Source organism: Aegilops tauschii, chromosome 1 (assembly GCF_002575655.3).
Source record: "Aegilops tauschii subsp. strangulata cultivar AL8/78 chromosome 1, Aet v6.0, whole genome shotgun sequence".
Taxonomy (NCBI): domain Eukaryota; kingdom Viridiplantae; phylum Streptophyta; class Magnoliopsida; order Poales; family Poaceae; genus Aegilops; species Aegilops tauschii.
In genome coordinates this window covers 247,268,607-247,284,427 of record NC_053035.3, presented here as the reverse complement: position 1 = coordinate 247,284,427, position 15,821 = coordinate 247,268,607, and the positions used below count along the sequence as shown (strand labels likewise).

Genomic DNA, 15,821 nt, shown 5'->3' with positions numbered 1-15,821 from the left:
CAGCGTCTTCTTCTGCGTCGGTGGGTGGTGGACTCGTCCAACGGGGAGCACCACGTCGACGGCGACACTTTCTCCGGCGGACGGCGGTTCGGGTGAGGATGGGGAACTCCGGTGGAGGGCTGCAAGCTTCAAATTGAAGTGCGGGTCAGAAAGGGGGATGCATGGTGAAGCTACTGGTAAGAGAATGGAGGCGGAGGAGCACACACGGGGGCGAATCGGGCTGGATCCCGTGGCGGGTCGCGGCGGCCGGAGTCGAGGAAGGAGACCTCCTCGGGGCTCTTCCAGTGGCTAGGCGTGCTCTAGGGGGAGTGCAGGGCTGGTGGGTGCTCGAGTTGAAGCTCGGGGCCTCTATTTATAGGCGGATCGACGGGGTGGCCGTGAACGGAGAATCTCCGGTGAGCGATTACGGCGGAGCAGTGGATTGGCAGGGGGTTTGAGTGGCCAGGCAGCATCAGTGGAGGTTACTGGAGTTGTTTTACAGCTAAACGGAGATGATCTTGGCGTAATGGCGTCGGTCCACGGTGTGGTGACCGCACGGGCTCGACGGCGGCAGAGAGCGCGCTCCGCGCCCTGCGGTTCACGACGAGGGTGGTCAGCGCGTTCGGGGGAGTGGAAGGCCACGCGGCGAGCTCCGGTGGTTTGGGCGGCGCTGGGTGGCGTCGTCGGCGCCGTGTCTCCCGCTGGCGTCCGCAAAGCCGCCGCCGGCGTCGGTCACGGGGCGGCGCACCTTCTGCTGCTCGTCGCCGACGCCCGCAAGGCGCCAGGCATTCGTGCGGTGCAGGAACAAGGGGGAGGGGACGAGGAGCAAGGCGACGCAGAGGCACTGGCGAGATTGACGTCCTTCTCTGAAGAAAACGACAGCAGGCCACTGACTGAATCTCTGAACTTTCTGAACTTGACATGACCATGCACTGCAGGTGTTCGACAGAGAGATTTTGCAATGAGATGAATTTTTCTGGAGCTGTAACTTGGTGAGATGACCACTCAATGCACCCAGAGGCTGCCTGATTTTACTTGGAATTTTTGGAGAAGGTTTTGAATGAATTTCACCAAATTTGACAAATCTGGTCCAAACTTGCAGCAAGTGTAGTTTGAAAATTTTGAACTGAAGACCAGTGGATCTTCATGGATCTTGGTTGAGGGTTCAAAGGACTAGGGAGGAGAGTTGGTTTGGGGGCAAAAATCAAAACAGAAAATGTAGTTCCTTTGTAAATCTCCAAGTAGTAGGATAGAAGACAGAAATTTGTTTGAATAAGATTCAAATGGAAATGATCACATGGGGAGGTCCAACTTGCTGGATTTGATGCAGATCATGATCCAAAGGTGAGGGAAGGGTTAGGAGAGAGGATTTGCACTAAGGCCATGGCAAGAAGGAATTGTTGAAAGTGGCAAAGGAGTTTTCCAAAAGCCATAGTGCATTTTCCAAAAAGATTTTTAAAAGTTGTTTTCCCCAAAAGAAAAACATTTGGTCTTGAGTCCAAATGAAAAGCAAGAACCTCCAAGACCAAAGATAGATCTTGGGTGAATCCAAATAAAACTTTTGCCATAAAAAAAATATTTGAGAGGGAGAGTTCTCTTAAAGGAAAAATTTAAATCACTCCCCTCAAGTCAAATAAAAAAAATCTTTTGAAAAATCCAAATAAAAACTTGTGTGTCACAAACACTTATACCTTGAATAATGCTACCGCCGTACCAAGCAAATTAAGATGCATAAAGGATAAACATCACATGCAATCAATATAAGTGATATGATATGGCCATCATCATCTTGTGCCTTTGATCTCCATCTCCAAAGCACCATCATCATCACCATTGTTACCGGCTTGACACCTTGATCTCCATTGAAGCATCGTTTTCGTCTCGCCAACTATTTCTTCTACGACTAGCGCTACCGCTTAGTGATAAAGTAAAGCAATTACATGGTGATTGCATTTCATACAATAAAGCGACAATCATATAGCTCCTGCCAGTTGCCGATAACTGTTACAAAACATGATCATCTCATACAACAATTTATATATCATCACGTCTTGACCATATCACATCACAACAACCCTGCAAAAACAAGTTAGACGTCCTCTACTTTGTTGTTGCAAGTTTTACGTGGCTGCTACGGGCTTAGCAAGAACTGTTCTTACCTACGCATCAAAACCACAACGATTTTTTTGTCAAATGTGCTGTTTTAACCTTCAACAAGGACCGGGCATAGTCACACTCGATTCAACTAAAGTTGGAGAATCAGACACCCACTAGCCACCTCTGTGCGAAGCACGGCGGTAGAACCAGTCTCATGAACGCGGTCATGTAATGTCGGTCTGGGCCGCTTCATCCAACAATATCGTCGAATCAAAGTATGACATGCTGGTAAGCAGTATGACTATTATTGCCCATAACTCTTTGTGTTCTACTCGATCATATAACATCTATGCATAGACCTGGCTCGGATGCCACTGTTGGGGAACATAGTATTTCAAAAAAATTCCTACGATCACACAAGATTTATCTAGGAGAAGCATAGAAACGAGCGGGGAGAGTGTGTCCACGTACCCTCGTAGACCAAAAGTGGAAGTGTTTAGTAACGCGGTTGATGTAGTCGAACGTCTTCGCGATCCAACCGATCCAAGTACCGAACGTGCGGCACCTCCGAGTTCTGCACACGTTCAGCTCGATGACGTCCCTCGAACTCTTTATCCAGCCAAGTGTCGAGGGAGAGTTCCGTCAACACGAAGGCGTGGTGACGGTGATGGTGAAGTGATCCGCGCAGGGCTTCGCCTAAGCACTACGTGAATATGACCGGAGGTGTAAACTGTGGAGGGGGGCGCCGCATAGGGCTAACAATGTTTGTTGTGTGTTCTAGCGGTGCCCTCCCTTCATATATATATAGGTTGGAGGGGAGGAGAGGCAGCCAAGGGGGAGCCCCAAGTAGGAGGAATCCTACTTGGGCGTCTCCCAAGTCGGCCTCCCCCCTTTCCTATTCCTATTCGGAGGGGGGTAGGAAAGAGGGGAGAGGGGAAAGGAAGGGGGAATCCTATTCCCTCTATTTCCTTTCCTCCTCCCCTTTTCCTTTCTCCACTTAGATCAGCCCATATGGGGGCGCACCAGCCCACAAGGGGCTGGTCTGTCCCGCCCTAGGCCCAATAAGGCCCATATCTTTGCCGGCGGTGCCCGAAACCCCTTCCGGTGACCCGATACGTACCCGGTACCCCCGGAACACTTCCGGTGTCTGAATACTATCGTCCTATATATGAATCTTTACCTCTCGACCATTTTGAGACTCCTTGTCATGTCCGTGATCTCATCCGGGACTCCGAACAACATTCAGTCACCAAATCACATAACTCATATAATACAAAATCGTCAGTGAACGTTAAGCGTGCGGACCCTATGGGTTCGAGAACTATGTAGACATGACCGAGACTCATCTCCAATCAATAACCAATAGCGGAACCTGGATGCTCATATTGGCTCCTACAAATTCTACGAAGATCTTTATCGGTCAAACCGCATAACAACATACGTTATTCCCTTTGTCATCGGTATGTTACTTGCCCGAGATTCGATCGTCGGTATCATCATACCTAGTTCAATCTCGTTACCGGCAAGTCTCTTAACTCGTTCCATAATGCATCATCCCGCAACTGACTCATTAGTCACATTGCTTGCAAGGCTTATAGTGATGTGCATTACCGAGAGGGCCCAGAGATACCTCTCCGATACACGGAGTGACAAATCCTAATCTCGATCTATGCCAACCCAACAAGCACCTTCGGAGACATCTGTAGAGCATCTTTATAATCACCCAGTTACGTTGTGACGTTTGATAGCACACAAGGTGTTCCTTCGGTATTCAGGAGTTGCATAACCTCATAGTCAGAGGAACATGTATAAGTCATGATGAAAGCAATAGCAGTAAAACTAAACGATCATTATGCTAAGCTAACTGATGGGTCTTGTCCATCACATCATTCTCTAATAATGCGATCCCGTTCATCAAATGACAACACATGTCTATGGTCAGTAAACATAACCATCTTTGATTAACGAGCTAGTCAAGTAGAGGCATACTAGGAACACTCTGTTTTGTCTATGTATTCACACATGTACTAAGTTTCCGGTTAATACAATTCTAGCATGAATAATAAACATTTATCATGATATAAGGAAATATAAATAACAACTTTATTATTGCCTCTAGGGCATATTTTCTTCGCCCATTTCGTCCGCCGCCGTCCGTTTGGGTCGGCGCAGACAGAAAAGTCGGCCCAACGCGCCGACCCAAACGGACGCGCGTCCGCTTTCGTCCGCCTGCCGACCCATTCCCGACCCATTTTTGAGCCGGATCTGCGTCGCCGCGGACACAAGACGGACGCGAGCGCGCTCGCCCTCTCTCCTCCCCGGGACCGCTGGTCGGTGGCACACCCTCGCCCGCCTGCTTCGTTGCCGACGCCGCCGGCAATTTTTTCGGATAGAAAAAGGATACATAGATAGTTTTAGCATAGACAGATCAAAGAAAAGATCAACTACTCGTCGTTTTCCGACTCCGACTCGGGAATGTCCTCCTCCGATGTCTGAATGTAGGCGTCAGCATACCGCTCGTCCTCGGAGTCCCAGGACGACGCTTCTCCTAGCTTCATGTTCAATTGAGTGGCCTGCTTCTGCGCACGCTTGTCCTCCCATAGGCGGCTCGCTCCGTCCTTCTCTCCTCCCTCTCCGTCCTCCTTTGCTTGTAGAATTGGCGCTCGCCGACGATGTCCTGCGGGACGTTCACACCACACCGCCATGGCTTCCACGTCCATCTCGTCAATGGCGAGGCGACGCTGCCGCCTCCGGTGGTCACGACGATCCTCGTCGGTGAAAAGCCGCGGGAGAGGCGTGAGATCATGCGCCCGCTGGCTCGTCGACACGTCGGGAAAATTCATCTCCCGACGAGGCTGCAGGAGGCGCCACGCCGCCGCGTCGTACGTGCGGGCCGCCTCCTCAGCGGTGTCGAAGGTGCCGAGAATGAGGCGTTTCTCGCCAAACCAGATCTCGGAGGAGAAGGCGCCGGAGCGGCGCTCGCGGACTCCACGAAGTCCGAAGCGCCCAGGCAGCGCATCGACATGGTGGCGCAGAGGCAGCGAGGCTAGTGAGAGGGGGCGAGACGAGTGGGCGGCGGACAGAGTATGGAGGGAGCGCCTTCTTAATAACGAGCGCCGGCCACGGCGCGCCAAAACCAGCGCGCTGGAGCGCTAAAACCAACGCGCCGATTTCCCCCCACGCGCTGGAGCGCTAAAACCAGGGCGACGATATGGCCGCTGGCATGATCTATATGCGCGCGGCCATGAAATGGATCGACGAATTGGGCGCACTGCCAGCCCAAATCTAAAAGGGAACTAACGCCGGGCAGGCGGCCGACCCAAACGCGTCCATTTGGGTCGGCCGTTGGAAGAACGAATCGGACGGGTGACGACCGAAATCAGTCGGTAGATCTGTGGCAGCCGCCTGTTCGATCAGTTTCTTAAACTACTGTTGGCCATTTTTACCAGTCTCGCCGGTCACGTGGGCCCGTGGTCGTCAAGCGGACGAGAGACGAAACCGGGATAAGCCTTGGGAGGATAAGAAAGTCTATGATCCCTTCTATCTCCCCCCTTCCCCGTCACCACGCCGCGCGCGCCGCACACGTACGTACAGACCCACCACCCCCTCTCTCTTCTCCTCTCAGCCACGCACCCGCTCTCCCCGCATTGCATTGACATGGTCTCGTCTTGCCTCGCCTCGCCGGCCACCGCGCGCGGCGGCTCTGCTCTACGTCTGCAGCTTCAGCCGAGGGGGTGCCGCGTGACGTGCTTGGCCGACGCGGGGGGAGCCGGGAGCGGCGGCCGCGCCAAGGCCGTGGGAGGGTTCGCGTGCGGCTTGCTCGCAGCCTGGGCCGTCGCGTCAGCCCCCAGCCCGGTCATCGCCGCCGGCCAGGTTGGTGGTTTCCTCCGTCTCCACCACGGGCATTGTGCGATTCGAATCATCTCCTTATTTATTGAGAGGAAATTTGTAGAACCCGACGACCGCTAGTCGCTGGCGCAAATAGACTCGCGTCGCGTTTTCCTAGGATTTGGTGGCAGATTAGGGGAAGTCGCCATTTCAGATGGAATTTTGATCTCTCTAAAATGATACCACCTTGGCTTATGCTCAAATTCCATAGTGGGAAATTTATTAGGTTTCACTTTTATTAGGAAAATTGCTTTCTAAATACTGGGTTTAATTATCCATACAAATGGTACTCTTGAACAACTGTTGGAGGTTAGCGAAAGAATAGTGATAGTCTGAAGAGAAAATGGTATTGGTTTTGGAGAAAATAATAGTGGTTTAATTAACCTGAAGGTGAAGGCTTAAATAATTTTGAGTACTTTTTAGAAGGGAGGCTTAAGACGATCCCGACTTTTGATTAACGAAGCCATCAACCAGCCAGGGATTACACAACACCAAGCAACATCGGCTGAAAGATACTCCCTCCGTCCGGAAATACTTGTCGGAGAAATGAATGTATCTAGACGCATTTTAGTTCTAAATACATCCATTTTTACCCATTTCTACGAAAAGTATTTCCGGACGGAGGGAGTACAAGGGAGCTGACTGATCAGCTTAGAGCACAACACACACTACAAACAAACGAAGAAAAAACAGAGAGAGCACTGCGAGTAATGTCAAAGCCCGCTGCACTTTGGCACCAAAGAACAGATAAAAGCAGAAGAAGCTTCAAGGATCAGCTTGCAGTCTGAAAGAATTGTCTACAAGCCAGATTCATGGGACTGAAAACACCCAATCCAACAACTGCCTTCTCTATCGCCGAAGAGGAACCCCATCCCCTCGCCTAGGATCGAAGGCGCCGCACTGTCGGACCGTAGAGGCGCTCAACCAAGAGCTAGAACAGATGCTGGCCTTGAATCTAGAGCAGCCATTGTGCACAGCCATCTTCTGTGGGAAGCGCATGCACGCGTGCGCACACAGATACACACACCAGCCGCATCGCCGCCGCCCCTGGTCGACCGAAAACATAGGGAAAGCCACTGGGAAGAATCGTCAAAGAATGAAGCTGCAGAATCACATAGGCGCAGCTAGGAATATCTGAGTATTGAGGCACAGACGCACAGACCGCAGAACAAAGCTCAGGCATCCACAGCGCCAGCCACGTTGCTGCCACCGGGAAGGGAAACCCTATCCCCCTCCACCCAAGCTCGAAGGCGTCGCACTGGCGGGACACAGCCACGCTCCTGGCCACTGAAGAACACCACTCCAAAGATAAGTGGTGGACTTGCTGGACCTATGAACCTCCATTAATTTGCTGCCGCTCGGACTCGACAACCACCGAGCCAACCAACTGCATCACCACTCACCCAAAGAACCAAAACTTCCCCAGACGGTGCCTCCATGGAGGTCATGACTCACAAGGCGCCGCCGCCCAACCCGAGGCGGGTTTTTGGGCTTTTGCCCAGGAATTGGGATGGGGGCGAAGAAAAGAGACCTCGCCAGAGCCTCCAGGGAGGAAGGCGGCTCACTTGTGCATCGCTGCCGCCATCACCGCAGCAGCCAACCAAGGGTTTCCCCCTCCTCTCAAGCCTACACAACCAACACTCCTCCTTTTCCGTATCCGGCGACCGATGGCCGCTAATAGGCAAAGCCGGCGGGGGGAGTGAGCTAAGGGGGAGATGACTTTGCAAAGGAATGAAGCAACGAGAACCTCACCGCCACCTTCATCGGCTTCCGCACCTGCTTGCCTAGCGACCACCTCGGGTGGCGGCAAGGGAGGGTGAGGGTGGAGGGGGTGGCGCCGCCGGGGAAACCCTAGTCGCCCCTGAGTCACCCTCGGGAGGACGACGCGAGGGCCCCCGAAGCGTCCAGGAGGTCATAACAGAGTACTACACTTACCACAGTATGTAAATGTAATGTGCACTACTGCAATTTTGTTACTTATCAAGAGCTCTGTTGTATTTGTTACACTATCTTGTACTCCAAAAATAAGGCGTATAAGTTGTCATAAGTAAAGGTTTTCTGAGTTTGACGAATAAATACGTTATGAAAATATATTTCATGGTGAAACTATTGATGTTGATTTGCTATTGTAGGTATTGATAATTTTGTACTCCCTCTGATCCATATTACTTGGTGCAGCTTTAGTACAACTACACTTGGTCAAACTTATAAAACTTTGACTTAAGGCAAGCCTTAATGTCTTATATTTCGGGACAGAGGGATTATATGTTAATTTGGGGTTGCATTTGCATCAAAACTCAGTTACTGATACAACTCTAGAGAAGCGGAAAATACCATCTGTTTTAGAAATCATCGTCTTGTTGCATACTTTAATCAGATTAACTGATTATGGCCTGGCAATTTTCACTGTAGGAATACGTCATATATGCTGATGCCTTTTATGTTGTGAAGCCACATTTCATCTAAAAATCACTGTCATATCTATTAGAGAAGTGCACTTCATTTTACAATCCTACAAGTTTAACCTGAATATGTAGTCGTCAGTTTGGCACTATAGTACTGTTCTTGAAAACTGCCTTCTTGCATTAGAGCTTAACTTCCTTTCTCCATGGTTTTAGGTCCTCTTTGATTCAAAGGATTTTCATAGGAATAGTGGAGGATTAGAATCCTTAAGAATTATTTCTTGTTAGTTTTTTAATTCGTTGGACTGGATCCCATAGGAATTTGTCCCAAGGAATCCAGTACACTACATTTCAAAGGAAATTTTTACATCCACTCCAAACTCATGTAAATAATTTTTTTTTTCCTATGGTAGAATCAAAGACACTTTGATGCGAACAAAACCCTGTACGATCCGGGTGGACATGCCACTGCAATCCGACGTTCTCCTTTTTTCTATATATATTCTGAGATAGTTTGTCGAGTAGGAAAAGTTCTCTGAGATTGCATTGTTCCCTGTTTGCTTTGGTTGTTAGAGGTTGCCTCCACTATCAACAGATCCGAACAGATGCGAGGCTGCATTTGTTGGGAACACAATTGGTCAGGCAAATGGGGTGTATGACAAGGTGCTTGATCTCCGGTTCTGTGATTTCACAAATGATAAAAATAATCTTAAAGGCAAGACTCTCTCTGCGGCTTTGATGTCAGGCGCAAAGTTTGATGGTGCTGACTTGACAGAAGTTGTCATGTCCAAGGCCTATGCTGTTGGTGCAAGTTTCAAAGGTAACAGAAACAGAAGTACACACCTTAATTGTTTTTTACCACACTGCATTATTCATTGTTGCATTGCTTCCAAATACTTGACCCTTTCAGATGTACCTTTGCATTGACCATGGCTACATTGCATAGACAGGGTGTAAAATGCTTGTGTTATTCACCACACTGAGTTGTTGCAGTTGCTCCCAAATAGACCATTTTCAGATCTACCTTTGTGTCATCATGCTACAATATGAACATAAAGATAAACGTTTGTCTTTGAAATGCTTTTAGGCACAAACTTCACAAACGCAGTGATAGACCGTGCCAATTTTGGAAAAGCCGACCTCGAAGGTGCAATCTTCAAGAACACCGTCTTGTCGGGATCAACCTTTGATGAAGCTAATATGAAGGACGTCGATTTTGAGGACACACTCATTGGCTACATTGACCTTCAGAAGCTTTGCAGAAACACCAGCATCAACGAAGACACAAGATTGGAGTTGGGATGCAGGTGATTCAATCACAGCTGCACTTATGGCAGCACCGACGTCCATCGTCCGGTAAAGATTAGTAAGTCAGGTCTGTTATAGAGCACCAGCAGGATGACAACCCCCCCCCCCCCCCCCCCCCCCCCCTCCCTCTGAAAATATGTATGTACTCCCTCCGTTCCAAATTACTCGTCACAGAAATGAATGTATCTAGAACTAAAATACATCTAGATACATCCATACTTGCGACAAGTAATTCGGAACGGAGGGAGTACAAGCCTTTGTATACCGTAAATATCATACCATAGCTGCACTTGATCTGTGCAAACACAACTTACAGCAAAGGAAGAACCTTATGCACTTCATATTTTTGTTTACATATAGATATTGTTCACAATTCAGCAACAGCATGCCATCACTGACGATGCATGCGTGCTTTATTCCAAATCCACACATGATTTGATGAGGCCCTACTGTACTTTATATGTGCGCTTGCTTGACAACATCAACATTATTCGCCTTCCCTTGGGTTTGGCTCCTGCATGCCATGCTCGCACGCGCACCCTAGTATAACATGGCCCCTACAAGGGCCGATGCTACTCACCGACAGTGCGCAATATATACCTAGATGCACCATCTAAAATGGCCGGCAGCCTCGCCGGCCAGGCACCTGCCGGCGAGGTCGGTCTTTAATTGTCTTTAGCTCGAGATTGCGCGGGTGGCCCTTGTTCCGGCGATCGGCTTCATTCGGTGTCGTCGTTGTTGCCGGAGTCAATGACGCAGGTCTCCACACCGCCGGTCATCCAGAGGAACCACGCGTAGCTGCTCCGGTGGTGGCTGCTGTCCGGCTCCTCGTCGATGGCGCTGGTGAACATGTCCTCCGCGCCGGCCAGGTCGCCGCGGGCTTGCCAGAGGAAGACCGCGTACCTCCGCATCGCCTCGCCGTCGGGCGGCTCGATGGCCACCGCACGCTTGAAGTAGTCCTCCGCCCTGCAGTGATCACCGAGGTCGATCGAGACGGCGGGTAAGGACCATGACACGTACGTACAAATTAAACAGCTGCATCTTAGCGGAATGCATGAGAATCAATGTTCAAGACCATGGCGGCGTATTACCTGTCGAGATCCTTGTCGAACTCGTAGAGGAGCTGAGCGTAGTTGGAGAGGATGAGCGAGTTGGCCTCGGAGGTGGCGATGATCCGCTCGTACGTGGCCTTCCGTATGCCGGCGCGGGCGGTGTCGATGGCCTCCTGCTCGTCGTCGTTGACGCCCAGCGGCATGTCTTCGTCGTCGTCATGATGGATGCCGATCCTGGCCCAGAGCTCCTTCTCCATTTCCATCCCCACCAGCATCGTCAGATCGTCTGCCTCCTCCGCGTCTTCGCTGTTGTCGTCGTCGTCATCGACGGCGGCGGCGGGTTTGGCCTTGCTGTCCGACTCCTCGATCTCCTTGGCCCTCATCCGCTCCATCTCCATCTCCACAGCCGTGCCGAGGCAGGACGCGACGATACCGAGCAGTCCCACGGCGAGGTCGGGCGACTCGAAGTGCACCTTCTGGAAGACCCACGCCACGGCATCCCCGGCGCCGCGCGCCGCGCCAGAGGCTCCCCCGACCGCCGCGCCCTGCACGGCCTCCACCGCGGCGGCGAGCGCGGCCACCGCGCACCCTGCCGCGCTCGTCGCCCGCGGCACCCCACGCGCCTGCGCCGCCATCTTCCTCTTGGCCTGGATCGCCCGCAGCGACGCTGGCACCGCGGCCATCGACGGGGGCGGCTGCTGGTCGTCCCTGCCGCACGCCGCGACGCAGAACCGGGCCTTCCTCCTGTCCCCGAAGGGCGAGGCAGCCGTCCCGAAGGCCACCGACCGGGGGCTCTTGGGCATGCCAACCATGCTCGCCGCCGCCATCCTCTCGACGAGATAGGCTAGGAACGAGGCCCTCCCAAACACGGCCGGCGTTTGTTAGTCCGGATCCAAGAACCTCCCACCCAAGGCGGTGCGGAATGGAGATCGATCTGCGAGGTTGGGGAGCGCGGCAATGGCGGGGCATATAAAGGCCCCTCCCTGGCCGTTGGCCCCGTGTGCCACGCTGGGAAACCCAAAGCCGGTGCCCCCGCGTGGCCCGCACGCCTCGGCCTGCTGGGGGGAGGTGTCCGGTTCTCCATGCGTGCCTTGCGCCAGTTCAGCTCTGGTTAATTTCGTCCGGGGAGAGGAAAGGGCTCCATCGGCCGCGCGGCGCTCTCGGCGCTTTGCCCGCGCCACGGCGTGATCGATCACCAGCTACGCGCCACGGGCGCGCGCGCTGGCGTCCAACCTGGGAGGCTCGCTTTGCCGATGCGTGCGGTGCGAGTGGAGTGAGCTAGCTGCTGGAGTGGCAGGAGACCGCACGTCCGCACACCATTCTGCGAAGGTGACAAGGGCCGAGGGAGCGTTTGTTGTTCTGTTGCGCATGTGCGGCTTTGCGTGGCTGCCGTATCTTGGGTGCTAGCTACTTGTCACAATCTTCTAAAAAAAAAGCTAGTACTTGTCACATGTGCAGCAGTTGAGAAGAAGAAAATATCTGTCAACTTTTCTTGAACTTTTTTTTTCTCTTGAACTTGACAGTGAAGAAAACGCGAAAGCGTTTTAACTTAGGCCTTCCTCTGTGTGTTCGGTGCCACAACTCTGAAAAGTATGCCACGCACACGACGATGCCAGATGAAATATATTTAGCACCGCCCGCACACTGTGAAAGAATTAGGCATCGGCTGGAGGTCAGACTCATACATATAAACTAGTATATATATCAGCGACGGTTGCCCCACTACCAGCGACTTGTTCCTGGCTCACAGCCGGTTCTTTCCATGAGTGACAGGCTTAGTTTATTGCTTTGTTGGTTGTGGCATCGGAGCAAGTAGATGCTCCGGTTCCTTGAAAAAAAATTATGGCACTAGCTGGACAATGGAGGGCATCGGTGCCAAATGAATCAAAAGTGAATTTGGCATCGCTTTTAGCCTACATAGTGGAGGGCCTTATAACGTGGTGTGGCGGAGGGTTTTGGGTACATATGCGGCGTGGAAAGATAGCATACCAAACTGTTACGTACATGGTACCTCCATGTATTAGTCTTAGGGGCGAAGGTAGATTTCAGGTAGTTCATTTGAGAAAGGAACTTATGTCAGAAGCTATAAGGTCGCCACCGCTCAACTATTTTCCCAGTTTAGTATCAGTCGATCTTTTCATAAGGAAAAGGTCTAGATTAGGATAAAGATCCAATGGCGTTGATTTTCCTCCATCACGAGGCTGGCAGCCACTGTGGCTAGGGGTGGAATTTGAGCCGAGTCCAGCCAACTCATCTCAACTCGCTAGAGCTCGTTTAAATAACAAGCTACCTCGGCTCGACTTGTTAATCTAACAACTTTGGATCAAAGCTTGACTTGACTCATGTAAAATGTAAACAAACAGTTGTAGTTTCCACATATAAAAAAAGATTGCCGCCTCTCATTATCATTAACTCACAGGAGAGAGGAGGATAGAAGGGGAATGTAGGATGTCGGTGTTGGTACTTGCTAGAGAAGGGTTTTGGGTACATATGCGGAGTGGAAAGATAGCAATATATAACATACCATACTGTTGCGTACATGGCGCCTTCATGTAGGAGCGAAGGTAGATTTTAGGTAGTTCATTTCAGAAAGGAACTTCTATCAGAAGCAATAAGGTCGCCCTTGCTTAGCTAATTTTTTCAATTTAGCATCAGTCGATCTTTCCTAAAGGAAAATGTCTAGGTCAATGGCGTTGATTTTCCTCCATTATGAGATGAGCGGACACTGTGGTAGGGGCGGAATTTGAGCTGAGTCGAACCAACTCAGCTCGACTCGCTAGAGCTCGTCTAAATGACGAGCTAGCACGGCTCGACTTGTTAATATAACGATCTCGGATCATATCTTGGCTTGTCTCATGTAAAATATAAACAAACAATGGTTTGTTAGAATACTCTTTGTGCTTCACTTATAACTTTTGAGCTAGGCAGTTGCTCTAGTCCTTCACTTATATCTTTTAGAGCACGCCAGTGGTTATATTTTAAAGAAATAGTTGTATTTGCATGCTTCACTTATATCATTTTGAGAGTTTGATAATAGTAATGGCAATATGCACGGGTTATGAAATTGGTCCTATGTTAGGTATTCAAGAGGGATATAATAATAACTTTTATGTAGATCACTGAAATATGATAAATTTGATTTCTTGCAATAGTTTCGCGATATAAAGATGGTATTATGTGGAAGGTACTAGTGAATGATTGTGGTTTAGTAAGAATATCGGTGTTAAGGTTTGTGATTCCTGAAGCATGCATGTATAGTCTCTCGTTATGCTAAGAAGTTAGAGCATGGTTTAATATTGACTGTCTTCCTTTGCGTGAAGGTCGGGGGCGCGTGATGGTTAACTCCTACCAACCTCCCCCCTAGGGGCATGCGTAGTAGTACTTTGCTACGAGGGCTAATAGACATTCACAATAAGTATGTGAGTTCTTTATGACTAATGTGAGTCCATGGATTATACCCACTTTCACCTTTCTGCAATTTGCTAGCCTCTTCGGTACCGTGCATTACCCTTTCTCACCTCGAGATGTGGTGCAAATGTTGCCGGTGCATCCAACCCCCGTGATATATATGATACGCTCTATCACACATAAGACTCCTTATATCTTCCTCAAAACAGCCACCATACCTACCTATTATTGCATTTCCATAGCCATTCTAAGATATATTGCCATGCAACTTCCACTGTTCTGTTATTATGACACACACCCTCATTGTCATATTGCTTTGCATGATCATAGTTGACATAGTATTTGTGGCTCGGCCACCGTTCATCATTTTTTATACATGTTACGCTAGATCATTGCACATCTTGGTATACTGCTAGCGGCATTCAGGCACAACGGATTCTTGAAACATCGGAGTGTATTACGAGACATCTTGTAATAACAAGAGCAACTGGAATATGATGTAAGAACGACAGTTGTATGTAGTCATTCATAGGGGTTGACAGTGGAAGGGAATTGCAAAAACGATGAGCACATGTTCTCGGGAGAACATCGGAGAGTATCGTCGAAGTCTTCTGGTGAAGCAGGCGATCATCTGGAATGAAGGGGCTCTCCGGAGGAAGTGGTTACGCGATCCTAGAGTCAGAGTTAGCAAAATCATTTAACCCGAATAGAGCAGAGATCAGACTCCCAGAGTAAAGACGAGAAATAAAAGATCCTAATACCATCCAATTGCGATGTGGTCCCGTAAGCCACACAGCCATGTTAGTAAAAGTTTTTCAATGACTAGACTCAACTTCGGCCAAGGAGTTGGAAAGGGGGATTCCTACAAGCAGTCGGATCTGATACCAACATGTGACGCCCCCGATTCAATCGTACACTAATCATACACGCAAATGTGTACGATCAAGATCAGGGACTCACGGTAAGATATCACAACACAACTCTATACACAAATTAAAACAATACAAGCTTTATATTACAAGCTAGGGGCCTCGAGGGCTCGAATACATAAGCTCGAATACAAACGAGTCAGCGGAAGCAACAATATCTGAGTACAGACATAAGTTAAACAAGTTTGCCTTAAGAACGCTAGCACAAAAGTATCAACGATCGAAAAGGTAAGGCCTCCTGCCCGGGAGCCTCCTAACTACTCCTGGTCGTCGGCGGTCTCCACGTAGTAGTAAGCACCCTCGGGGTAGTAGTAGTCATCGGTGGTGGCATCTGGCTCCTGGGATCCGTCATCTGATCGCAGCAATTGGGTATGCGGAAAAAGGGGTAGCAAAGCAACGTGAGTACTCATCCAAAGTACTCGCAAGACTTATATCAGAACTATTATAAGTATGCATCGGTATCAAAGGGGTGGGCTATATCTATGGACTGAACTACAGAATGCCAGGAGAGAAAGGAAAGTCTAGCCTATCGAAGACTAACATCTTCAAGCATCTTGCAGCATCAGAAGAGATAAGAGTAACATAGTATAATAGTAGTAAGTGTGTTGTAATCCCAAAGCCATCATATCCATCTCTTATGCCTCAACATCCAGTTCTAGTTGTATCGATCGGGATACAACTTCGAGCGTCCGTTACCGTGGACACAGCTATTCGAATAGATCAATCCTCCCTGCAGGGGTGCACAAACTTACCCAACA

At 49.9% G+C, this 15,821-nt stretch overlaps 2 protein-coding genes across 2 annotated transcripts; one reads left to right on the top strand and one right to left on the bottom strand.

Moving 5' to 3' along the window:
- Nucleotides 1–5,552: 5,552 nt before the first annotated feature.
- On the top strand, nt 5,553–10,027 carry LOC109773672 (thylakoid lumenal 17.4 kDa protein, chloroplastic). The gene is made up of 3 exons (XM_045234276.2): nt 5,553–5,949; nt 8,940–9,186; nt 9,454–10,027. Exons 1-3 carry the CDS (start codon nt 5,734–5,736, stop codon nt 9,675–9,677), a joined length of 687 nt encoding a protein of 228 aa, XP_045090211.1. The 5' UTR covers nt 5,553–5,733; the 3' UTR covers nt 9,678–10,027.
- On the bottom strand, nt 9,985–11,678 carry LOC109773671 (uncharacterized). The gene is made up of 2 exons (XM_020332380.3): nt 10,766–11,678; nt 9,985–10,640 (listed from the first exon to the last, which is right to left on the bottom strand). Exons 1-2 carry the CDS (start codon nt 11,551–11,553, stop codon nt 10,394–10,396), a joined length of 1,035 nt encoding a protein of 344 aa, XP_020187969.1. The 5' UTR covers nt 11,554–11,678; the 3' UTR covers nt 9,985–10,393.
- Between the last annotated feature and the right edge of the window lie 4,143 nt (nt 11,679–15,821).